The 25,222-nt window shown below is 36.4% G+C and overlaps 1 protein-coding gene across 1 annotated transcript in view; it reads left to right on the plus strand.

The window, feature by feature from the left end:
• The window catches only part of LOC140158860 (dynein axonemal heavy chain 3-like), a 115,888-nt gene continuing 90,666 nt past the window's right edge, over window positions 1–25,222 (plus strand). The window contains exons 1-11 of the mRNA XM_072182115.1: window positions 1–90; window positions 628–720; window positions 9,451–9,622; window positions 11,390–11,489; window positions 17,441–17,766; window positions 18,403–18,574; window positions 19,185–19,326; window positions 20,162–20,397; window positions 22,527–22,722; window positions 23,395–23,598; window positions 24,188–24,441. Coding sequence (XP_072038216.1) covers window positions 76–90; window positions 628–720; window positions 9,451–9,622; window positions 11,390–11,489; window positions 17,441–17,766; window positions 18,403–18,574; window positions 19,185–19,326; window positions 20,162–20,397; window positions 22,527–22,722; window positions 23,395–23,598; window positions 24,188–24,441 — 1,910 coding nt within the window. The 5' untranslated portion in view covers window positions 1–75. The remainder of the gene's footprint in view (window positions 91–627; window positions 721–9,450; window positions 9,623–11,389; window positions 11,490–17,440; window positions 17,767–18,402; window positions 18,575–19,184; window positions 19,327–20,161; window positions 20,398–22,526; window positions 22,723–23,394; window positions 23,599–24,187; window positions 24,442–25,222) is intronic.

Below are 25,222 nucleotides of genomic sequence, written 5' to 3' on the forward strand. Positions count from 1 at the left end.
TATGAACGGGCAGGTGACTTCAAGTTGAGGAGCAAGTTTGCAAACAACTTGATATGCTGCACATGGAGCACCAAAATGAATGAGAATGGGGTATGTATGCTTCTATTATTGTCGATTTCCTTAACAGCTCTTAACTGACGTGACGTGAGTGGAGTTACTCCACATCCTGATGAAATTGGTCTGTAGTGTAGCTTTAGGCCCATATTAAACTTATCGTGTTTTAAGCTTATCACATGCACAGCCACAGAAGACCGTGACATGATGCTAGAATAGATATATGTCATGTAGGCCTATAGGTAGAGATAATTGATTGATATACAAAATCATGATGTGGTTTTATGACAAATTTGAATTCGCCTTTTACCTAAATCTAGTGCGTGTTTCACTAACTCTAGTCAAGCAAGACTTCTGTCATTTTTGGAGCCCTGGGCTATAAAAATGAGTCCACATAATGTTTCTTATTTGTATGTACACCATGTCAATACAACAAGTTATTGTATCTCGGTATCCAATAAACGTCAATGATAAATTCCTCTGTAGCAGTACAAGCACCTTGCAAGTTAGCACCCCGAGGGCTCAGCGCAATAATTAATATCTCAAGTCTATCTTCTTTCTGTTGATCTACAGGGTGTCCGTCATCAGCCGTCACATCCAAATGAATTTGAGCAACAATACAGACCGGAGATCATCTCACATCTGCCACCATTGAGTTCTTCACTGGTAAGAAATGTATTTGTTTGTTTATAAGTTGTTATTGTTATGAATTTGTATGATTTTTGTTCCCATGAGTTTTTCTGGCAACAGCTATGGCACAACAGCAAGTATTAATACTAATATCAATATTAGATCTTGATTTCTGGAATAATCTGCAACAATTGTAAAATATCAAGTTAGAAACAATCCCGGGAAACAATATGCTGTAAGATAAAACTATGGAGGCCGGTGCGATGGGGTCATACACTAAACTATTCAGCTCAGTCAAATGTATGTGTTGCTATTTTGTTCTCATTGATTGTACTCGGGGGGGGGGGGCTATAAAATGAGCTATGTTGCTGTGTGTAAGTGGCACGTTGGTGTGAAAGACTTTTAAACTGCAGACCTACCTGCAAATGTGCATTGAAAGTTGGTTGAAATCAGGTTGAAATTTCAACGTTGTATCAACGTTGAAGTTTCAACCTGATTTCAACTAACCTCTAGGTTGAAATCAGGTTATGTTGAAACTTCGTCGTTGTATCAACGTTGATTCAACGTCGAAATCCTAACCTGTGCCCACTGGGAAATGCATAAAGATGCAGACCGTATCCTGCACAACTACGTACATTGTATAAACACACAAAAAAGGTTATGAACTTTAATATGGTGATTTAGGGCACAATGAATCAGATAGTAATGTTTGCACAGTATTTTTTGCGGGACCTGAGAGTACATCAGACATATCGAATAGGATTCTGAATACGAGGAATGTCCTTTTGAAATCAAATAATTTAGATTTTTTGAAATTTGCGATATACCGTACTGACGCGAGTATAGTCCCACCCCGTTTTTGGGTGAACATTTGTCAAAATTGGGGGTTGGGACTATACTCGAATTAACAAATTTTTTTTTTTTTAAGTTTTTATTTTTCGGTTTTGTAGTGTCCCTAGACCTAGACCTAAATGCTAGGATCATTCATGGTTGACCTAAAAAAAATTAAAAAAAAAAAATTTCAAGATATTTTATTTTTAATATGAAAATTGATAATTTGTATTCATGTCATAGTCTATTAATGATTTCAAAATGCATTGAATTTGAATGCATTTTGAAATCATTAATAGATTATGACATGAATACCAAGTATCAATTTTCATATTAAAAATACAAAACATCTTGAAATTTTTTTTTTTTTTTTTTTTTTTTTTTTTTAGGTCAACCATGAATGATCCTATTTAAATCTAGATCTGGGACACTAACTCAAAGCCGAAAAAATAAATAACTTCTAAAAAAAAAAAAAAAAAAATTTTTTTTTAATTTCTGAAATTTTCGAAAATTTGGGGTGGGACTTTACTCGAAGGTGGGACTATACTCGCGTCAGTACGGTAATACAAATTTTATGGCAAATTATCAAAATTTGATATTTTTGATATAAGTAAACTTTATAAATCTAATCATGCTAATGATATGTACTTTAAAAATTAAAAGGGCATTTCGTGATCCACAGCCTCATCCCCCCACTTTTTTTTTAAAAAGTTGAGATTTTTATACCACTGGTATACCAGAACGAAATTACATTACTGGCATATGGAGCAGTGTAATACACATAATCATGCATAACACGCAAACGTAAAATCAGAATCAACTGACATTTTGGGAATAAGCTTTTTTTAGTGGATATCTAAAAATGTCATAAAAAGAGGACGCTACATGTAGGATCACAAAATTCTCCTTTAAAGCTGGGATGAAAAGTTTGACCTTTCATATTGAAGATATAATTTTTACCCCAAGACCTACCGTATTCGTTCCAATAAGTGCCCATGCCCCAATAGGCACCCACCCAGGGTATTTTCAATTTGCTAAAGGGCACTATTAATAATATTGAAGTGACAGATAGATGTTGATACAGTGAAATAGCGGGGGGTTAGAAGTCCTGGGTAAACTTGCAATACATTTTCTGCATCAGAAACGCTACTAGTCTCAGGACCCTTTTATAACGTACATAAATTCATCTCTAACGCCTGTTAGGGAAGAATTAGGTATACCATGTAAAAAATAAGCGCCCACCCATAATGACTTTGTTAAGCACTCTGGGCGCTTATTGGAATGAATAATTATTGAATATGGTACATGTTTTTGGTGTTTTTTTGGGGAAAATCTATATCTTCAATCTTCATTACAAAAGGTCAACATTTTCATATGCTGGATGGCTTTTCATCCCAGATTCATGCACTTTAAGTACATATCATTAGATATATACAATTAATTTGAGGACTGTTAAATGTCAAAAATATCAGTTTTTAATCATTTGCCATAAAATGTGTATTATGTCACAAATTAAAAAAAATACAAATTATTTGACACGGTATCAGAAAGACATTCGTCGTATTCAAAATGCAATTTGATATGTCTGATGTGCTCTCAGGTCCCACAAAAATTATGTGAAAAACGTCGGTATCCGAGCCCTTATATACCCGCTTATATATTACTAGTCATTTCTTCCACCCCTCCTACCTGCTTTGATGGATTTCAATAGGACTTGCCCACAGTGACAAAGGTCAAAGGCCATTTTGATAGAGGTCATCTGAGGTATAGAGGTCATCTGCTCTAGGTAAACTAATAAATATGTTCATTCTTCACAAACTTTCCTGATCGTGTAATTCAACAGGGCATACATTGTATTTTATGTACCACATGAAATACTAATCTAATACTAATACTAATCTACTTGTTACTTTTGTGCAAATGCTGTTTCTATAAAATCCATGATCCATATTTAGCATGGATCATAAAAAATTGAATGTTTTACCAATAAGTCATAGAAGTGGGTCATGACAAAAGAATTGTCATTACAATACAACATTGCAATTTGAGGCAAAGTGTATTTAGTGTAATCCCTGCCACAGTAGGTGGTAAAAACTTCATTGACGAAGCACATACTTGTAAAATATAGAGCTCAATATCATATCCTAGGTGATCGATGGAAATATGTCATAAATATTCATTGACTATGTGGAGCATTTTAGAAACTAATGAAAGCGTAAATCACCTAATGATCAGTGACGTAAACAGACTTTAATTTTTCATTTCTATGGGTATTAATTAGTCATTCATGATTGAGCAAACCAAAGAAGATCTTTTCTATGTACATAAGCACACAATTTATTTGCAATATTTGTGATAATTGCTGCTAGGCATTCTAATATATTGGACCTAATTCAGTGGTTTTGTGTCAATCATGTTTTCACAATATTTGTTTTTGCTGGGGTTTTTGAGTTTATCATAATACAATTTTACTTTTTTTAAATAAATCATTTTTTAGTAATTGATTTTAGAGTCAGTGGCGTGCGCAGCACATTGAAAGTGGGGGGGGGCAGGTTGTTCAGTTCCCCCGAATGGAGTCTGATTAGGAGCAAATTTTGACGTTTTCACGTTTTTCCCCCGAATGACCAACAAAAGTTCCAACAAAAAGCATGCTACTGTTCAGAGTGTGTTATTTAAAAGGGTTCCTGTAAATGTGTATGCCAAAAATTACTTGTCCCCTTTTGACCTGCCAGAAATTGCCCCCCCCCTTTGGCTTGCCTAAAAATTCTTGCCCCCCCCCCTCCATTTTATTCTCCTAGGGCTCATAATTATTGCACAACCCCTTACATGTACATTAGTCAGTCGATGTATATATAGATATTTGTAATTTACCTTAATTAGCAGTGATCATTTATACACATGTCACTTGTATGACCCACCCTAGGACCCCCGGGGGATGTGCGTCATGGTTGGGTCATTTACCAACCAATTAGTGACGCAGGGTACGGTCATTTACTCAGTATGTGCGTCACAACATACCCCGAGGGGTGCGTCAGTGTCAGTCACTTTACCTAGGTGCGTCAATGGTTAGACGCATCAGTGTCAGTCAAAATACCTAAATGCCTAAAATGGTGAGTCAAATTTGCGTCATGAGGACAGTCATAATCCTTAACATGTGCGTCACAATTTTGACCAGGGGCTCAGTCATTGTCCGCAAATGTCAGTCATTGTTTAGGCGCACATGTGGGTCATGGTATAGTTAAATCCGGCGCACCTATGTAAAGTGACTCACCACTCCCGGGGGTCATAGGGTGGGTCATACAAGTGACATGTGTATTATATCAACACAACCCCAACACTTGAGTGAAAGTAATAATATAAATCAGGCTTAAAATAAGCATAATAAGCACAAGTACCGATTCTGTTAAATGGTCTAATGTTTAATTAGCTGATGATGTCACTCTCTTTAATCAATTCTAATTACTGCTGTTTTTAATATATTTTTGTGCACTACAATCGTGCAAATCATGTTAAAGTTGTCATATTTGGCAGATGAGTAGTACTTATTGTGCTAAATAATCTAGGCTATGGAGGCATTTTAACAGTACCCCATTTTAGTAAAAAAAGGTCATTGATCTTTGCACAGAGGGTCAAGTTCAAAATTACTCAAACCTCTAGTAATAAGGATTCAGAAAAAGTATACTTTGACATATCTATGTTGTAATTTTTTGAGTTATGGGCAAAAGAGTAACATTGTGTGATGTCATAGGTCCAATTATTTCCCTCGCTGGGGGCGAAAATGAAATTTGTTTTTGATGAAACTGGTGTCAAATTATTGGCCTTGTTGCAAGAAACCAGAAAAAGAATAGTTTTAACCATCTGGGAGCTTTCTTACCCAGGTAACACAACAATTTATCAAGGTCAAATTGATTCAATAGAATTCAATAGGACCGGGAATGGGACTCAATGTTGTAGATTTTGATGTGTTACTAACGTAACGAAACATACTACATAACACAAAGTATTATTTTTCTGATTTATCATGAAAAGACCAATGATTTGGGACCATTTTCAGCAAAATCAGAGCATTTTTTAAATTTGCACCCAGTTGTGCCAAAATTTATTAGACCTATGACATCACGATGTTACATTTTTGCTCCTAAACTCCATAACTGTACATCGTACATATATCAAACTGTACTTTTTCTGAATCCTTATGACTAGAGGAACACATTGTTTTAATTTGTTAACCAAGTCCGAGCAATTTTGAACTTGACCTCCATGTAAAGTTCAATGACCTTTTCCTACCAAATACGTATGCCTCCAGAGTCCATACCCTATAATGATCAGCGCTATATGTACTATATCTCTGCCAAATGCAGCAAATTTAACACGATATGCATGATTATTACAGTATTTTATTGGACCATCGCTATTTAATTCTAATAGCATGTAAATATGTTTAGTCAAGCATAATTGGCATTCAAATTCTTGCAATGTGTTTAGGGACTGTGCAAATTATTATGAAATCCCCTCCCATTGAGGTAATTATATTTCCAAACGGCATGCCAAAAATTGCTTGCCCCCCTCGGCCTGTAAAAAATTGCTTTCCCCCCGCCTGCCAAAGAATATTTGCCCACCTCCCCCCCCCCCCCTTTGCTAAATTTACCAAATTTGTTGGTTCCCGATTTGAAAACCTTAAATGGTCTAGATATATGATACAAGCTTAGCGATCAGAATATTTTGCATTATTTGAGCGTTTCTGTTTTCCCAAGCCATTTTAGAGCTTATTTAAAGTTGCCCTGTAAATATGTGACAATTGCTCCCCCCCCCCTTCGACCTGCCAAAACTTGTTTGCCCTCCCCCCCCTTGGCTTAACAAAAAATTCTTGTTCCCTCAATTGTACCCCCAGGCTCAATTGACAATTATTGCACAGCCCCTGGATCGCACCCCCTGCCCCCGCTCTCTGTGCATCCGTGGTTATTCATACTTGTCGGTGAACTTTAAAAACACCCCCTTTTGCATCTCATTTCGCGAAATTTTCAGGGGAAAAACACCCCTTTTTTTAGCGAGTTCACAAATTATTTGCCCTTTGACAATACGGTACCCCTATTTCAGCTAAAACACGAATGATATTTCTAATATTCCCTTTTCTGGCAGAAACGATAGGCTGCGTACAATGCACAAATTGCACCGGTGCAGGCGTTTTATAGCCTCATTGATGTTTATTCTGCAGACTGGAAAATTGAATTGGACCGGGAAGTAGGACTAGGAGGACCTGTAATAATATTGAATTGCTTCTCTGGTAAAAGCATTATTATAGAGAAGTGATATTTCGATGAAAATACCCTTTTTTTTCAATTTCGTGAACACATGGTTTGAAAAAACGCCCTTTTTTGTGTTTTGCGAATCACGTTTCTTCATCTGAAAACACCCCTTATTTCGACAAGCATGAATACCCGCAGATGCACAGAGTGGCGGGGGGCTGGCATCGCACCACAGCAAGACATGCATTGACGACATTGGCGCTGGTACTAGTACTAGTAGATTCCAATTTTCTTTGCTTTAACTCATAACAATAATTGTTGGCTCAAAATTAAAATGGGACACATCTGACAGTAAAAGCTAACATTTTATGGGAAAGAAATAATAATCTAATTTTTATGGAAATGTTACAATATGGCTTTAAAATGTGACCATCCACCACAAATGAGTAATTTCTTGGGTGATACCAATACATTTGTTTTCACCACAGAATGAAAACCAGAGAACCATGTGTCAGTGCATTGCACCATTCATGTCAAGTATCGCACACAACTACCCCCAATTTTTGCCCCATGTATGTATCAAGATGGCGGTCAAGTCTTAGCTGCTTCTCTGGTTTAAATATTGACACAGATATTTTAGGTTTTTCTTTTTCAAAACATTTCCTTTATTAAAAAAGTAAAATCACAGACCCTTAGGTTGGCAAATTACATTTTTGTGAACTTCCGAAAGCAAAGTCTGTTTAAATATTGTTCATAACATTTTAAAACCCCCACCCCCCCCCCCCTCCGGTCATGTAATCAAACATAATGTAGTAAAGTTGTTGTAGACACAGTCCCCTGCATTTCCTTTCATACATCAAGCCATTGTTTAACTGTCACAACAAAGGAAACCACCCACCTGCCCAGGAACTTACGTACACTTCACTTACCAATCGTTTCCGATGGCAACTGATGCTGTTTTTTGGTTTCACTGTTGATCATGCATCAATCATTTTGAATAGAATTGAAATGTTAAACGTTGATTTTATGTAGTTAATTTTTACTGCGACAATTGAAAATTACTGATGCTTAGAGTCATTTTGTACTGGAATTGGGCAAAGTGGAAACAAACTATTATTTCTAATATTGGTTTTTGTTTGTTTGTTTGTCTGTTTATTTGTATGTATGTATATTCTTCCTTTATATCTTTCATCAAGATTTATCTCATGGTTCAATATTTTATTTTCTCCTTTCTGTGCAATAAGAAATATAAACTGATGTATTATGAAAGCCATATGTCCGATTTGCTTCAAACAAAAAGTATATTAACCCTAACTCGTACAAATCTTACAAAATCTTACAAAGGAAACCACAGCGCATCCATGCATCACATGTGTCAGGATCGACGCAATCAGCCTTAGTCATATATACCCAGGGAATCACTGGCTGGGCCAGCCAAAACCCCAGTTCTACAAGTCTGTGATCTTGTGCGTGGCACTCGAGTGGTCTAAGGTTCAAATTTGTTCATCTCCCCTCTTTTTTCATTCCTCCTTTCGGTTCCAATAGCCAAAAACTGTGTTTAGCGTTAGGGTTAATCAGTATACTTTGCCCTACCGTACTCTATTAAATATGCTCAGAGCATTTCTAGTTTCCAGAAAATACTTTATATCCCACTTTTATTTTTAAATATAAAAAAGGAATGGGGAAGCAAAATCATACAATTAAAAATAATATTGAAGTACGTGCCAGAAGAGCTCTCCTTCACTTGTTAGGGACCGATCGTTATTTACGGCAGGGGGGTAATGGGCATTTTGGAAAAAATATCGACAAAAAAATTCGCGTTTCCCCCCTCGCGTCCGCTCAAAATTTTCGGATTCCCCCCTTGTTTTGCCGAATTTCTCCATTTAAAACTTAACATTCCCCCTCTTGGTTCAACAAAAAATTTCTCGTTCCCCCCTTAAGACCCAAAAAAAAATTCGGATTTCCCCCTCAAAATGCCCATTACCCCCCCTGTCGTAAATAACGATCACTCCCTAATAGCTTCCAGTGGGTGCATGGAGCCTACATCAATATGTAATTTTATATGGGAAGGGGTTGGGGGTCATAAAAATTGTGAGCTTCAGATATAAGGTTATAACAAATTGACTTGGTCTGGGACACCCCTCCAAAGAAAATGACAGCCCTAGACTAGGATCTTGAGTTTAAAAGCCGGGGTACTCAAGTTTGGTTTTGGTAGGGCGTGCAGCTGAGAATTTGAAAGTGGACCCATAAATATACCAATTTTTCAAGAAATTTGGACCCATTGATATACCAAAAGTCAAAATTTTCGGCCGAATTTAACCTTAAAGTGTCCTAGTTTTTACAAATTTTCCTAAAATTTTGGGAAAATTTTGAATTTTTTGCTAAATTAACGAAAAATTGGCTATTTTCGAAAAAAATGAGAAAATTTTGAAAAAGGACCCATTCATATACCAAAATAGGCTTTGAAAAAGGGGTCATTGATATACCAAGAGGCTGAAAATGCTACCCATATTTGCGGCACGTCCCGTATGGTCATTTGTACTGAGAACCCCCGGGTTTAAAAGCAAGACTGATCTAGACCGGGGATGGACCAATGTTACTGGGATGGCAGACACATTCATGCATTGTTAAGAGAAAAAGTTAAAACAATGAAAAATTTATATCCAACATGTTATTATCTCTTCCACAGCCTGCATTTAGTGAGAAACCCAAGATAGTTCAGCCTGGCTCATGGACAAAAGCTGCACCTGTGAAAGAGGTTAAGCACAGTCGTCATGTGAGTGATTCCATTGCCAACAATTACACACCGTCAGCTAGAAATCTGACAACCTCATACATCTATGAGGTCACAAGAAAATTAGGTAAGATATCAAAGTTTTTATTTTGTAAATTAATCTACTGGCAAGTGGCAACTCACTGCTATGTTGCTATGTTCCAATACCATGGGACTTCATCAAGCATCTGATTGATGATAGTCTACTGTAGTAGACCAGTTTAATTTATCATTCCCTAAATTAATCTATCTGACCTGTCCATGGAAAACTCATCATTCCTGATCTGATTCAACAGCTCAGATATCCATGAGAAAACTGGTCTACTGTATTTCGAATATAAAATGAACTATGCACTCTATAGTGGGTATGATGTTACCTCATTAAAAATGCAGTCTTGGCTGTTTATGCACATATCCTGTGGTTTTTACCAATTAAGTCGTTTGAATAGCCGTCCAGCGCGTATTATTTGCACAAGGTCCAATGTATACGCTTGACGTCGCGCACGTATACTCGATGGTTTAGCTGTCAAAGGAAATCTGAATGACACCGATAGAGCTACCCCACGTGGGTTGGGTTCAGTGAACACAGTGGGTTGGGCTAATGCATAAACATGTATGCTTGCCTATCTGTTATTGGTTAAGATTTACCACCCACATTGATTTTTACTTCATTAACATTCATCTCAGATTCGAGATGAAAGAGGTTGAGTCTATGTGTTAAGATATGGTGGGTCACACAGGTCATATCCAACTACCGCAGTCCTTTTTTCTCTGGGCAGGGCAGTCACCGGAGATGTGAGGTGTTTCCTCATAGATTTTAAATGGTTTCATGCATGGAAACGTATGAATTGTTTATCAAAAAAAAAAAAAAAAAGGAATGCAGCGCAGTCTAGATTGATGATGGTGTGACGTCAGATGGTAGGGAAGCATGTTGTAATGCAAGGTCTTATGTGTGTGGCAATTGGAAAGGGAGTCCTCCTTTCTTGTCAGTGGAGCCATGGAAGAATTTCTTCCATGGTGGAGTGCTCCTCCACTCGCTCTCAAATGTCATGTGGATTCCCAGAACCCTCTCTCAAATTACCTCTCCTCCTTATAGGATGACAATTTCTTGAACACATTGACTAATGGTGAAAGGAGGATATGGAGAGAGAGTTACCAAGCAAACAAATGTTTTTGTCATTATTCAGAAGGTTAGAAAAGGTTGCCAGAAAACGTTTCAATATTATAAAGGGTATAAAGTCTATAAAATGTTTTCATGAAATTCAAAAACATTTTTTGATAACACACTGCAAAATATTCTAACATAATGTTATTTAAAAGGGCATTTTTGTGATCCATAGCCTCATCCCCCACTTTTCTCAAAAAAAGTTTGAGATTTTTACACCACTGGAAACCTCAGGCTACATAGTGTTTGTGTACAAACAGTCAAACAAATTCTTGCAGATACATTCATTTTGCAAAAATATCGCCAAATTTGAATTTTGTCCTGATACACCAGAACAAAATTACAACACTAGTCTATGGAGCAGTGTAATGCACATAATCATGCATAACTCGCAAACGCAAAATCGGAATCAACTGAAATTTTGGGAATAAGCTTTTTCGATGAATATCAACTACAAAATGCTATAAAAAGAGGAAGCTAGGATCACAAAATACTCCTTTAAGTATTAACAAAATATTTGGCAAAAATGTTTGCAAAAAAACATTTTATAATAGCATTTTGACAACATTTCAACAATGTTGTTTCAGTGTGTTTTCATACAAAATGTCCTAAAAATATTTTCATAGAACTTTATATATCAAATATCAATTTTCATAAACCCCCTTTTGTATGATGTGGTTTATTTTACAGAGTTACGTCAATCCCAACAGCAGCATCATCAGCAACAGCATCAGCATGGAAACTATGGAAGGGAAAGACCTGTAACTAGTATTACCTCACCCAGAAGAAGGTAAGATAATATTATGTTAATTATGAGGTGTCTTGGTTACTAGTTTGCAAAATGACAGTACTGAGACAAATGCACGCCAAGCATGTAAAATTTTACAATTGTTACATTAATCTAGACCATGATCAAGTTGAAAATGATCCTAATTTAGATTTAAAAGATGCACATCACAGTTTTTATCCGCATATTTTGAATCCCCTGTTTTCCCAAAGAACATGCCAAAAAGAGATTTTGCACCTTATGTCTCATTTCTGCAGAGATGATGACATTTTCTTTTAGCTTTACAACCTCAATTTTAGTCTAAAAGAAGACATTATATACATATAGATTTTCTTCTTATTAATCTTAAAAATTGCATTCCAAACCAGTCAAAAAGCCTATCCAACCCTAGTATTTAAAATCAGCACACATACCACTACCAAAATGTAGGTTGAAACTAAATTCAAATTCAATCGATTGAAAAAGTTAATTTGTTTCATGATATCTGCTTCTGCAGAAACATCAATAATTATCTGTAAATGAAACTCTGAAGAAACCATTCACTAACATTGTCTAAAAATCCAATTTGTAAAGTCACTGGTTTTGAACAAAAAGTCTTATATTGTGAAGAGGTGTGTTTTTACAACTCCTGTGAAGAGTGCCTCTTAATGCATAGTCTGCGTCCTTAGTTACTTCAAATAACTACAGCCAATATTATTAGAAATGTCAACTATAAAGGCTTAGGAAACCACTGCAATGTTTATCATTCTAATTAAAGATCTTCATCCTGATAGGGATGTCCATACTGCCATCATATTCTTAAGATTTCTGCTAAAAACTTATTATAATTGATGAAATACTCCAAGTGAAAGATTGCCAGACACAAAGATTACACCCAACAGTAGATCCCAGTAGATATTTGCATGGGCATACCGTATTTCGTCAAATAAACGCCCCTGGGGGTGTTACATTTTCCCAAGGAGGGGGGCGTTCATTAGAGGTCATTTTTAGCACGACAATTCCCGTTAAAATCATTAGGTAAGCTTAAAAGTCAAACTAAAATGACGAACTATGAACTTTTGAAGTTTTGACACTGACTTTTAGTTCACTTCCGGGTTTCTGATGCAGATTTTCGCCATTTATTGCTGCTATTACCGACCATGTGAGCAACTTGGTAAGCTTACTACACAAGATAGCATGGAAATATCAGAATTTTGAAACATCTTGGTTGAAAAAAAGTGGTGGGGGCATTTATTTGAGGGGGGGGGGCGACTATTTGATGAAATACGGTACTCGATCTTAAGTTTTTGTCAAACATGGAGTTGTGTTGTGACCAAATGAGAGAAAACACCAAGTTTACACCCAGTAGTCATGTTCACATGAGGCAAAATATCTTAAATTTCACTGACTCTGTGTAATGGTATTAATTCACCATTCCCGGGCACCACTCACAATAGTTGCATGAGAGGCTGCACCAAGTTTACTCACATCAGTTGTCATGCTCACATAGGGAGCAATATCTTGAGATTTCACTATTTATGATAACACTGAATAATCAATCAGCATAAGACTTTTGAATAAGGTCCACCATGCCAACATTTTGGGTTTAGGAGTAGGTTTTGGACCAGAAAAATAAGTGGCTGAATTCAGATAATTTGGTTTCAGAACTTAGTGTGTGCAGGGCGCAGTTTAGGAGTATGGTAGAATTCCTCAAGCTGAAAAGTCTGTGTTTAAAGATGTTGGTCATGGTGTGGACATGATCGACAAGGACATCTGAAGTATTGATTAATAATGTTAGTTATTGGGTATTGATTAGTTTGTCCTACACATGTAAGGTATTACTAGTACTAGATGTTGTCTTCAGGTAGCACATAATCAATCAATGCTTCCGTCAGTTTATGGATTGGCCAACTCAAAAATAGGTTATGATTATTTTTTATGTTGATAACTAGGAAAGATCATACATGTTATGTAATTGTAATATTTGTCAATATCTGATCAAAGGTCAAAATGACTCTTGATGAAGTATTGAGTGCTGGAATCACATTGTAAATGTCTTTGTTCAAATACAGATATATGATAGAAGAGTAATGTACTATGCATTAATAGTACTATGCATAATAAACAAAAACCGGTAAACAAGTCTCAATTATGCTCTTCATTTTAAGGTGGGTCAGAGGGGAGTGTTCAAATAATGAAACAAATAAGGCTGACACACAAGAGGAATGGGATGAGTACGCTAATGGAGATTTCATGGCTTGATATAAGGGGTGTCAAATTTTTTAAAAAGGAAGAGGAAGTTGAAATAAGTTGTAATGTTCACCTCCCATGTTAGGGCCATAATTGAATACTTTGGCCCTATTTTAGCATTAAAATTGCAAATTGTTGCATGCATTTGACCCACTCAAGTCATTTGTGGTTACTCAAGGAACTTGAAGCAAGCATTCTTGAAAAAACTGGTTACAGTGGTGGGGGTGGGGTTGGGGTTTAACACTTGGACCTAAGAGCCAGGAGCCAACAAAAGGTAAATCTGGCCCCATGGATACTGGTGCACTTTCTTTATAATCCAACATTGAAGTTTAGTGATATTTATGAATTATTTCACCTTCCCATCTCATATACACACCAGTACAACCATCCAAAGAAATTATAATAATTATGTTCTGTTCTTCTGTGCCAAGGAAAAGTTAAGTAAGCAGACAGCTGAGGTTGATATATTTGACTTGCCATTGTTGTTCAAAACATAGAATAATGTGAGCCATTGTATCACTTTATTTACTGAGTTATTTTAAGATTCAACCTGGGGGAGGGAGAGGACAAATATGTATGTGACACGATCTGGTCCATGGGAGCCAAAGGAGGCATTTTTGAAAATTGAGTTACTATAATTATTGTATTATACTTGCAATATCCTATCATTTACTGAAAACACCAAAGGCCCAGCATACTTGGTTCTAAAGTTATGAAGTTTTTTGGTGTCTATTTTCTTATGTATTTTATTGCTTTATTACTCCATATTTTTACCTTGATCTCAACTTCAAATTTGCCGCCTTTGGCCCACATGGACCAGATCATGTCACATATGTGATCTGATCAAGGGAAATGAGAACAGTGGGCTATTCCAGATGAAATCCATACACCCCCTATGGAAGACATGACCTTAATCTCCCACTCAGGGGGTGTGAATTTCAAATGGGGTTACTAGTATTTGAATGGGTGACTCTATCTGAAATTTACACCCCCTGTGCAGTAAATTAAAGCCATATTTTCCATAGGGGGTGTATGGATTTCAACTGGAATAGCCTAATGTTATTAGTTCTCTTACATACTAATTGTGTGACCTGAATCATGAAATGATGTGCTCTTTTGTTGTTGTATACAGTGCTTGTCCAAATGAAAGATCAACCAAACAACATTTTGTTCAACATATGCTTTTCATCTTTTTATAACTTCCGGCCCAGGCATAGCTCAAAACCCAAAAGACATACTTAAGCTGAACATGAATATCTACCATCTGTAACATATTTTTGAATGTTGTAGCATGTAAGTTTGAAAAGATGCCAAACTTATTTATTATCATCAAATGTAACACGAAGTCATGTACTTTGAAAACTCTAGTGCATTACTAAGTTCATGTTTAAGTTCAATATATATTGTACTTTTATTTATTGAAACATTCCTTGAGCTATAATTATCTGGTTATTTTTGGAATTTTACATCCATGCTGAAAGGAATCCTGTACCAGAATTAAGTTACGTGCAATAAATACCAATGTATATTTCTACCTGCTTGTTTTGTTTATTTATAGATACACTGGCTCAATGCTCATGAAACACATACAGGACTCACCTGCAATGGGGGTTGTTACCTACAATCCCGGTCATAATTGTTCGAACACTTTAACATGAGTACTGCAAATATGCCCCCCCCCCCCATTCCCCTGGATCAATGTTGGTAGTTGATGTTTATTTGGCCATGCACCCTTAGAGACATCCAACATTGATTGGTGGGGACGGGGGAGGGCTGCAGCCCGAGCTGCAGTAGTAGGATACGGGTTAAAACAACTTATCCTAGTTTTACACAAGTGTTTGGACGACTTATGGCTGGGATTGTAGATGTAATTCCACATGAAAACACATACTGGCTAAAAATTGAAGCTCATTAGGCCCTGAGTGCAGCCATGATTAATTTGAGCCATATCATACAATTATACTAATATTTGCTATGATTTATTACAAACAAAAACCCAAAATTTAGTGCCAATTGACCATGTTTAGTTCTCATTGGTAATTTTTGCTTAAACATGCTCAATGGAGGTTGAACTTTTTTGTTTCCCTTGTGTATTTTATTATCTCTTAAACTTTGTATTTTGATTATATGCTTATCATCCACAACGAAAAAATTTATCATCCAAGACACATTCTCTTGCCCCTATATAGTGCTAAAGATTTTTGTCCAGGTGTTATGAAATATATACCGTACTGACGCGAGTATAGTCCCACCTTCGAGTAAAGTCCCACCCCCAAATTTTCGAAAAATTTCAGAAATTTAAAAAAAAAATTTTTTTGTTTTTTTGTAAGTTATTTATTTTTTCGGCTTTGGAGTGTCCCAGGACCTAGACCTAAATGCTAGGATCATTCATGGTTGACCTAAAAAAAATTTAAAAAATAAAAATTTCAAGATGTTTTGTATTTTTAATATGAAAATTGATACTTGGTATTCATGTCATAATCTATTAATGATTTCAAAATGCATTCAAATTCAATTTTAAAATTTGTGTTCCAGAGAATGAGATGAGAATACTCTTGTGTAACATCTGTAACTCTCATATCAGTGACTGATTACTCATTAATTAGCAACTGCACTGAAATCAGACCAGATCCCTCAGACCAGATCCAAAAGTAATTATAGAAACCTATCATCCCTCTAAGGAAATGTAATTACTTATAAACATGATAAATGAAACCTCACAAACTTGTCTGAATGTAAAATGCCTATGATGGAGATAGCTTATTCCCGGGAGCTTATTACTTCTCTAAGAGTATGCTATGTATCATTTTGAAAACACAAAGAACAATATTTCTAAAACCACTTTGGCTTCCACACAATTACCATATTCCTTCCATTAACCACCCACCCAGCAACTTTACTACACATGATCCTTCATCATAATGTGCAGAATCCAACTACACATGTATTAAAGACAGAACCAGCGACACATAAAATTCATATTTTGGGCAATTTTTTATCTATGCAATTATGTAAACAATATAAAAAGTAAGCACCCACCCAAAATAACTAAAATAAATAGAACAAATATGGTATTTCAATTTGTTAATAGAAGTGTGTGGGAGCACTGGGAGGTAAAGATGTGTCAACTGGACTCTGATATTTATTTACTTAAAATTAATATACAATCAAAAAATGTAATGCTAAAATAGGGCCAAAGTAAGACACTCATTGTCCATATCCTACAGCCTCTTATACCGTACTTTAATTTCCACAGTTGCCCATAAAAACAGTGTGTCCACGTCGATACCATATGTGACATGATCAACGGAAATGAGTCACGTGTCGACCCTGGTTGAAAATGAGTTTTACACATATTTCTAAAGAGGACATTTAGAGCTTTCAGAAACTGAAAACCCCATGTTACAACTTTTCTTTGCGAAGTTACGCCAATTTATCAATCGCTGAAAACAAAATAAAACAAAAGAATTTTAACACTTTCTTTGTCAATATCTCAAAATCAATATTAGCGACATCCGGCTCATTTACCTTGATCGTGTCACATATGGTTGCTTATAGCTCTCATTAACCAAGTTCATTTTCGAACTTTATGCCCTGATTTGCAGCAAGCTAGATAAGTACAGGTGTACCGTGTATGTGTGCAAACCACAAGTTACATATTTTATCACACTATTTTACTTAAATTGTAATTTATTTTAATATATTTTACTTATATAATTTTTCAGCACAAAGCTTTCATCTAGAAAATCAGTGCATAGTGTCAGGAGTCCTCGAGCATCCAGTGCCACTCCACTTCATACCCAGCAATTATCGCAATCTCAAAATGGCACTATACTACCTCCAATCCAATCCACCCCACCGTCCAGTCCAAGGCAGTCATTTGATGGGGACATCAATGGAAATACCAGGACTTCCCCATTAAGAAATGGGGAACATCATGTGCAATTATCAGTAGTAGAAAATGGAGGAGGAGGAGGAGAAGCTGGAAAAGCGGGTCCGCACATTGTGCCCCCAATTAATGTGGATGGAATCAACACAAATGGACATGAAGGTATGCACTTTGTTTGGTTTGTTTGTTTTACTATACATGAATATAAGCATGCTTATTAAGCATGCTGCCTGATACAGAATGACAAGAAAGAAATTACATTGACGATATATGGATTAAGAAAGCAAGCTATTGGCAGAGTATCAACTAAACAATTTTACTCTTAGCTTTTGAAAAAGTCTTAACCCTAACAGGACCAGGTACTACCAAATACTACTTGATATGCGCTGTTCGTGCATGCATCCCACATGGTGTGATGACGCAATCGCCCTAAGTGATATATAGGCACGGTTTTGCTGGTCAGCGAAGCCCAACAGCCATGGCAAAGTGTCGCCGACCAAGTGCTTGGCATGCGAGGGGTCTCGGGTTCGAATCCCACCTAGAGCAAACAACTTCTTTCTTTGTTTTCTCTCTTTATTCCTTTTTCTTTCCCTTCCCGTTGCCAAAAAGCCCTTAGGCGGATAGAGTTAATGCAATATTCTAAAAAAGGTTTTCACCAACTTCACCTGTGTACCTATGTTTTCACCTCTGCATTGGATGTTGCTGGGTATCAGCGTAGATTTAGCATTGATGCAGTGCATCAAAGGGAATAATTTCAATATATTCAAAGTGGATTATTTTCTTTTGCTTCATTCACAGCACCCAAAGTCAAATCATCACGAAGTAAAAGACACAAGAGGTCTATTGCTGAGCAGCAAAGGGATTTTGATGAGCAGACTCAACATGTCCTCCAGGTTGAGTTCCCACCCTATACATTCTCTACGCATGGACTATCGCGTCCACCGACACCTGAAGAGCAAGACAGACCTAGGTTAGTATGGTATAATTATAAATTGATTACAAATCAGATCCCATGAGAACTACATGCTGATTGGTTACAAGAAGACTATTATGATCTTTTGAGCCAATCAGCAGCATGGTAAGAATAATGGTAGGGCAGCAAAGATTGAGCTTAAATATTTAGAAGCTGTCATATTTTAATGAATGAATGAATTTGCAAGAAATATTTTGCACACAAATATTATGTAGGCAGAGGTTTCTGATGGTGTATTCAAAATAATATCAACAGAAAAGTGGTGCTATGGATTACGAAATGCCCCTTTAAATAAGGAGTACTGTAAAAGTAGAAATTTTCGCGAGGTTTTTATTTTCGCGAATTTCGCGAGTGGACATAAAATCGCAAAAATAAAAACTCGCGAAAATAACCTTTTGTATTAGGTTTCTATTGTATCAATATCAAAACCGCGAAATTTAATTCTCGCGCAATTGACAAAATCTTCGAAATCGCGAATATATCTTCTCGCGAAAATATTGACTTTTACAGTAAATGAAACAATCTGGAATCACAATATGACTAGTATAATTTTTGTGTAAGTTCTTGTGTAAACTTAATTGTATATTTGGATATGTTTTTATTTCAGGTATTACAGTTTGATTCAGGGTGCTATACCTACATCGATGGTGGCTCCGTTAAGTCAAGAATGGCTAAAGGAAATACATAATTTTATTCCTAAATCTTTAAAGGCGGACAACCTGAAATCGTGTATGAAGGATGTCACAGAGGTACAGTTGTCAAGAATACAATTATAGCATAAATATTTAGCAATTCTGATTGTGACTTTTCAATTTATGGCATGGATTTTACAGAAATCACATGTTGTATTTCTATCTTTCAGTTCTTTTTTATCTGTTATTTTGTGCACCAATATGATTTACCTTATTTTCAATTTCTGTCCAGTGTTTTGTCCTTGTTATTAGTCCTTGTTGGCCTTGTTGTTAGCTGCATTGAATGTTGTGCTTCATGTGAGCGCATTGGGCTATTCCATTTGAATTCCACATACATTGTACCCTGTATGAAAGACATGACCTTAATCTTCCACACAGGGGGTGTGGATTTCAAATGGGGCTACTCATCCAGGTAACTCCATTTGAAATTCACACACCAATGTGTGGAAGATTAAGGCCATGTTTTCCATAGGGTGTATGTATTTCAACTGGAGTAGCCCATTAGAATCTGAATTTGAATTAGAATTCTCATGTCAATGTCACAATATATCTTTTCTTAACCCCATGAGAACTACCTGCCGATTGGCCAAAACAAAGTTTTCATTATCAATTGGCCCAATCAGCAAAATGTTTAGAATAATTTCACCACGCAAAAATATTGAGGTGAATTATTTGCAAAGTTCCATTCTGATTGGTGATTAAAGTGAAGATATCATGTAATTGACCATTCAGAGGCAATGTTAGATCGGCAGGTAGTGCTCAGGGGGTTAAGAATTTTAAAGTTTGTGTGGTAACCATTTGCATTCACGATTGGTGCACCAAGCCTTGTACATAGCAGGTTTTATATCTCTACACGTCAGATATGATGGATTCTTTTCATTTTCTCATTTAGGAGGCTAGAAATTATTATCATGACAGCATGAGACAAGGAATCATGGACTACATCCTCAAAGAAAAAACTGAACAAGATCGTCTAGGAATTCCTCTACCCATCAAGCACTCCAATCCAGCAGGGAGAGACTGGTATCCATGGCATCAAGCAGTGGTAGCTGCAAGGAACTTCATGAACACCAAGTTATATACCACTCATCCAATATTGGCACAGATCTTGTTTCTGTGGGAGACTAAGTAAGTCATTCTCTTTAGTGTAACATAGACCATGTTTACTTATGTGTATTTTTTTTAAATTTTCTATGGTGCCTTTTATAGCATTGTTGGGAAATAAAGTTTCCTTTTCATGGGATAGCAGGTTAACTTGACACATGTTAATGTTTTGCAGTGACACTCTTTCCCTGACTCCACCACCTTCTAAATTTTCCTGGCTTTGAGAGAGAGTGATGTCAGTACTTTGTTGTCAGAGTTATTTTGTGTGTGTAAAGATATACCGTCCTTGATCGCATATCTTAAAGAACTGGTGTGTTTACACATGCAATCAAAGGTGGTACATGTACACACACACCCCAACTCCAACCAATTACTGACATCACTCTCCTGAGGAAGCCAAATTGACTTTAGTTCCAGAAGACACCTGGCTATTGTAGGTTCTTGCTTCAGGTTGACTCCCAGGGGTTGACTTTGTCATTTTCCATTACAACTCTGAAATTCAGCCACTGTTAATCATTGCTTTGAGGCAACATTTTGTTGTCCAGTTTAATGAAATGGCGGACGGTATTCCCATCAGGCACCAGTGATATGTTTTTTCAAAGAAAGTCTACTAATTTGATATGAAATGACATTTTGCAATAGCAAAGTCAAAATTAGGACTTGCTGTCAATAATATGAAGGAAATATGTGACAGAGGCAAGGTGGGAAATACAAGTAGTATTTAAGTTATAATAACCTTTGATACCCGACCTGACCTTCCATCATGGCGCCTTATTCGTCTTTTATGTATTTCTATTATGCTCTCAAGTAAAATAAAATACCACTATGCTCTGAGCAGACAATGTTACTTGGCTCCCAGCATGAATTATTGATTTTATACTGAAGTAAAGAAATGCACAGTGTATGTGCATGATGTGCAAGCATACTCCAAATATTTACGCTAAATCTGAATAGTGGTCACATGTTAACATATCATGTGCTCGGGAAATCACGTGGCAACATTTTAAGATTTCAGGCTTGTTTACTAGTTAATTGCCATTTGTACTCTTTATTATTTATCTTTGTTAATTAACATATATTTTAAATGCTGATAAATCGTGGTTGGCTACCCATGATATCTGTTAAATTCAATGTTTTATGAATATAATTATACCACGCAGAGGGGGTCACGCAGCAGAATTTCACATCACCTGACTTAGCTACATTTCGAAGCTCTGCTCTTCAAATTCATGTAAATTTCACAAAGTTTATACATTTAATATATTTAATATGATACTAATTTTTTGTTATAACCAACTGGTACACGAAATATACTAGCTTATTACCTATACAGAAAGGTGATTATCAGCCTTCACTCAGCAAATTGACATGCCCGGCATATGCAGCCATTCTCCGTCTGGATAACATGACTGTCGCCCTCAATACGTCTGGGCGCAAATTTAAATAACAATACGCTACTTACATATCAATGCGGCCTCATGCTAATTAAAGCTGCCCCATCCAGGAGTTCATCTATGATGTAGCCCCGGCATCAGCAGGTTACCCCAAATAGGATCTATTTCTAGTCCTTGGTCACGATTTAGTCTTGGTTTTGAGTCCTTATCTGTATGGCTTCAAGAGCTCTCCGGGAAAATTCTTTTTGCTCCTGTTCGAGCACCTTGACATTTTCCCAATCAATCTGGACTAGAAATAGATCCTATTTGGGTTAACATGCTGATGCCCAGAGGGGGCGGCGCTACATCGTTACATCCTATATATGATGTCATTCTGTCAATCATATGGCGTCATCAGTGAGAGATATCGTGATTGTAGACAAGATATCATCAAAGTATCACCTTCTGCTGAAGACGCTAGTCGGACTAGTGAAAATGTTCCAGGTGCAGTGAAAAATAGTGAAGTGTTGAAGTTAAAACTTTAATTCATTTTATCTACCACTACGTATGAATATCCACTTGTATAATAATAGTATGGATTAAGAGTATGGATTAATACATAACAAAATATAGTTAAGCAAAGCAAAAACAACAGTATGAGGTGATAGGCCTAAATCATGAAACGAAAAGGAAGAATTTCAAGCAATAATTCAGACTTGGGAGGCATGTTCCACTTGATAAGGACTGCACAATAACATTATGAAATGTGTTTTGTTCCAGATATGCATCATTAAGGCTAATTGACATTCCAGGTCTTAAAGAGATAATTCCTATCACAATGGAGAACTTCCTAGACCATGTTAAAGCATCATGTCAAAGAGGGCGCCAGATTCTTATGGATGGTTGGCTGTCAGAGTGTGCCACCATTGTTGGGGAGCAGAGAGATACTATTGAAAAATGGATGCCTTCAGATGAGGTAATGAGGAAACCCAGTTAAGACTAATTGCACAGTACAGCTTTAAGTACCAGTATTTTGTTAGGAAATATGCACCATTGTGCAGATGTACTCCCTGTAACTCTCACCATGACCATCCTCAACAACTTATCTGTACTTTGGGTGTAGGTGCATATTTCACTAATTACAGTATCAAATCATGTGCGATAACCTAATCACACAGAGTGTATACAAACACATACAAAGGCGGTTTGTTGGCATGCCTGTGGTGGAACTGCATCAAAGCGCCTTCAGCTCCTGATGGTAGTTAAACATTATTCAAAAAAGATATGGATAGTGTAGCTACTGGTGACTGGTGTACCACCCAGCTTCAACTGATGGTGTTGTCACATGTGACAATAATAACTATGACACTAGGTTCTTAAGCAAATTATTGCAAAGCCCAAGCAACATGGATTTAGCAGTATGAATATGTTCAATTTGAGGTTTCAGAACATAATTATTTTTACATACTTAGTGTGTCAAAGATAATTATATGAAGTAATAGCTTACATTGTATTCTTAAAGAATACATGCTTCTGCATCAACTTATGTGATTGTGTCATAATTTGTGGGATTTTCAACTTGTTATTTCATGATAATTTTTGTTAATGAGCATGTCTCTTTTATGTATTATTATTATTATCCCTACAGAGTGATCGGATGAGGCAGATGGATCATTTCTTTGCTTCAGTAGCCACCCTGATGTCCAACTGTTTGCGTAGTGGTCTTAGACACTCCATCTATGATATGGTGGAATGGTTAGAATACTACCTGGCTGGAAATCAATATGAAGGAGATTATACCCAGAATCCTTTGAGGTTACCCACAATGCAACATCCAATCACAATATTTATGGTAAGCTTAAATTTGTTGTGAGATTATTGCAGTTTGCCAGTATAGTTTGTGATGAAGTACATTACTAAGGCCATAAGAAAGAAAAAAGTTTGTCTCTTAAACATTTGGTGAAAAAGCTTGTGTTTTTAGCCCACTTTAAAAAAAAAGTTCTGACATCTAAAAAGAAAATGCCCCAAATGGGCTGGTTAAAAAAAAAGTTCTAACAACTAAAATAAAAACACCCAAAATGGGCTGGTTGTTCAGAGTTACATGCCAAAACTGATTTCACATAGCTATGGATGTGAGGTAAGACTAACTTTGTTATTGTTGACCTTAACTGTATAGAATGAAAGGAAATATACACAAAACTGTAAAATTTCAGTTATACTTGTGTTACCAGTTGTGGGCATGTGGATTTGCAGGACCATTTTTTCAAATAATTGATTAACATATTAAGCTAGTCCCATTAGTGCTTTTTTGAAATATACGACTTCCACTCAAAAATGGTCCCTTGTGTGATTACCAGAGCTTCTAATTTCCTCTAAAGATGCCCAAAATTTGTTATATAATTTAAGATTGACTTTGTACCGTCTGCTTAATCTCATTTCAGGGTCCACACATGGACAAAACAACCTGTAAGTTCACACCAGATTTTGAGAAATCAGTTGAGTTCTTCTTTAATGCCGTCCACATGATGATCAAGAGCACAGAAAACTTGGAGTGTATTGAACATCTGTTGTTCCAGACAGTAGAGGACTTGGATGTGAAATGCATCAGTACAATCAAACAGGATGAATATATTATAGAGGTTGCTAAAGAGAGGATTAAGACTGCAGTGATGAACAATAGTCATGGGCCAAATAGGTATGAAATCTTACGCCAATTGAGAATTCTCCTTAGGTGCTGTGCCTAACAGCGTGCACACCCAGCTGTGTGTATGCCCTTCTATATCAATCCATGATCTTATGAGTCTTGCCACTTTTAGGCTGAACAGTTATAGGTTAATAAATGTGTATCACTTGTTGGGAGTGAAATTGTACAAAATAATTGCATGCATACTGAGATGTTTATGTGTCTAATGCAAAACCCCTACATCTCAGTACAAGTGCATTGATTTGTATAATTTCTCAAGCAACAACAAGTGATACACATCTTTTAGCCTATTTCATACACAAGAAAAAATCCTGTGATCTTTGCTATTTTTAACAAAATTTCCGCTAATAATGTTGTCACTAAAAGTAATATGAATCAATCCTACGTGATGTGACTCCATTTGAAATGGGAAATTAAGGTCATCTCATCTATAGAGGGTATGTGGATTCCAACTGGAATAGCCTAATGCAGTCTAACCACTTAGAATAATATTTTGAGGGGTTTGTGCAAGAAGTTCTAATCTGCAGTGTAAAGAAGTCATGAATTATCCATCTCAGCAAAAGTGAAATTATTCCAGACTACCTGTAAATATTCTTCTTAATAGTTGTGTTATCGCAAGACATGGAGAGCAAAATCAGTGCTATTGCTACCTCCTGGTACCAGATCGATCAAGTCACAATCACTGCATTTATACCATGACCAACACTGAGCTTCTTATACATTGTGTAAGGTATTGCCAGTTGTGATTCTTATGGCACATCCTTTGTCTGCC

The sequence above is a fragment of the Amphiura filiformis genome, chromosome 8 (genome assembly GCF_039555335.1).
Source record: "Amphiura filiformis chromosome 8, Afil_fr2py, whole genome shotgun sequence".
In the NCBI taxonomy this organism is placed as follows: Eukaryota; Metazoa; Echinodermata; class Ophiuroidea; order Amphilepidida; family Amphiuridae; genus Amphiura; species Amphiura filiformis.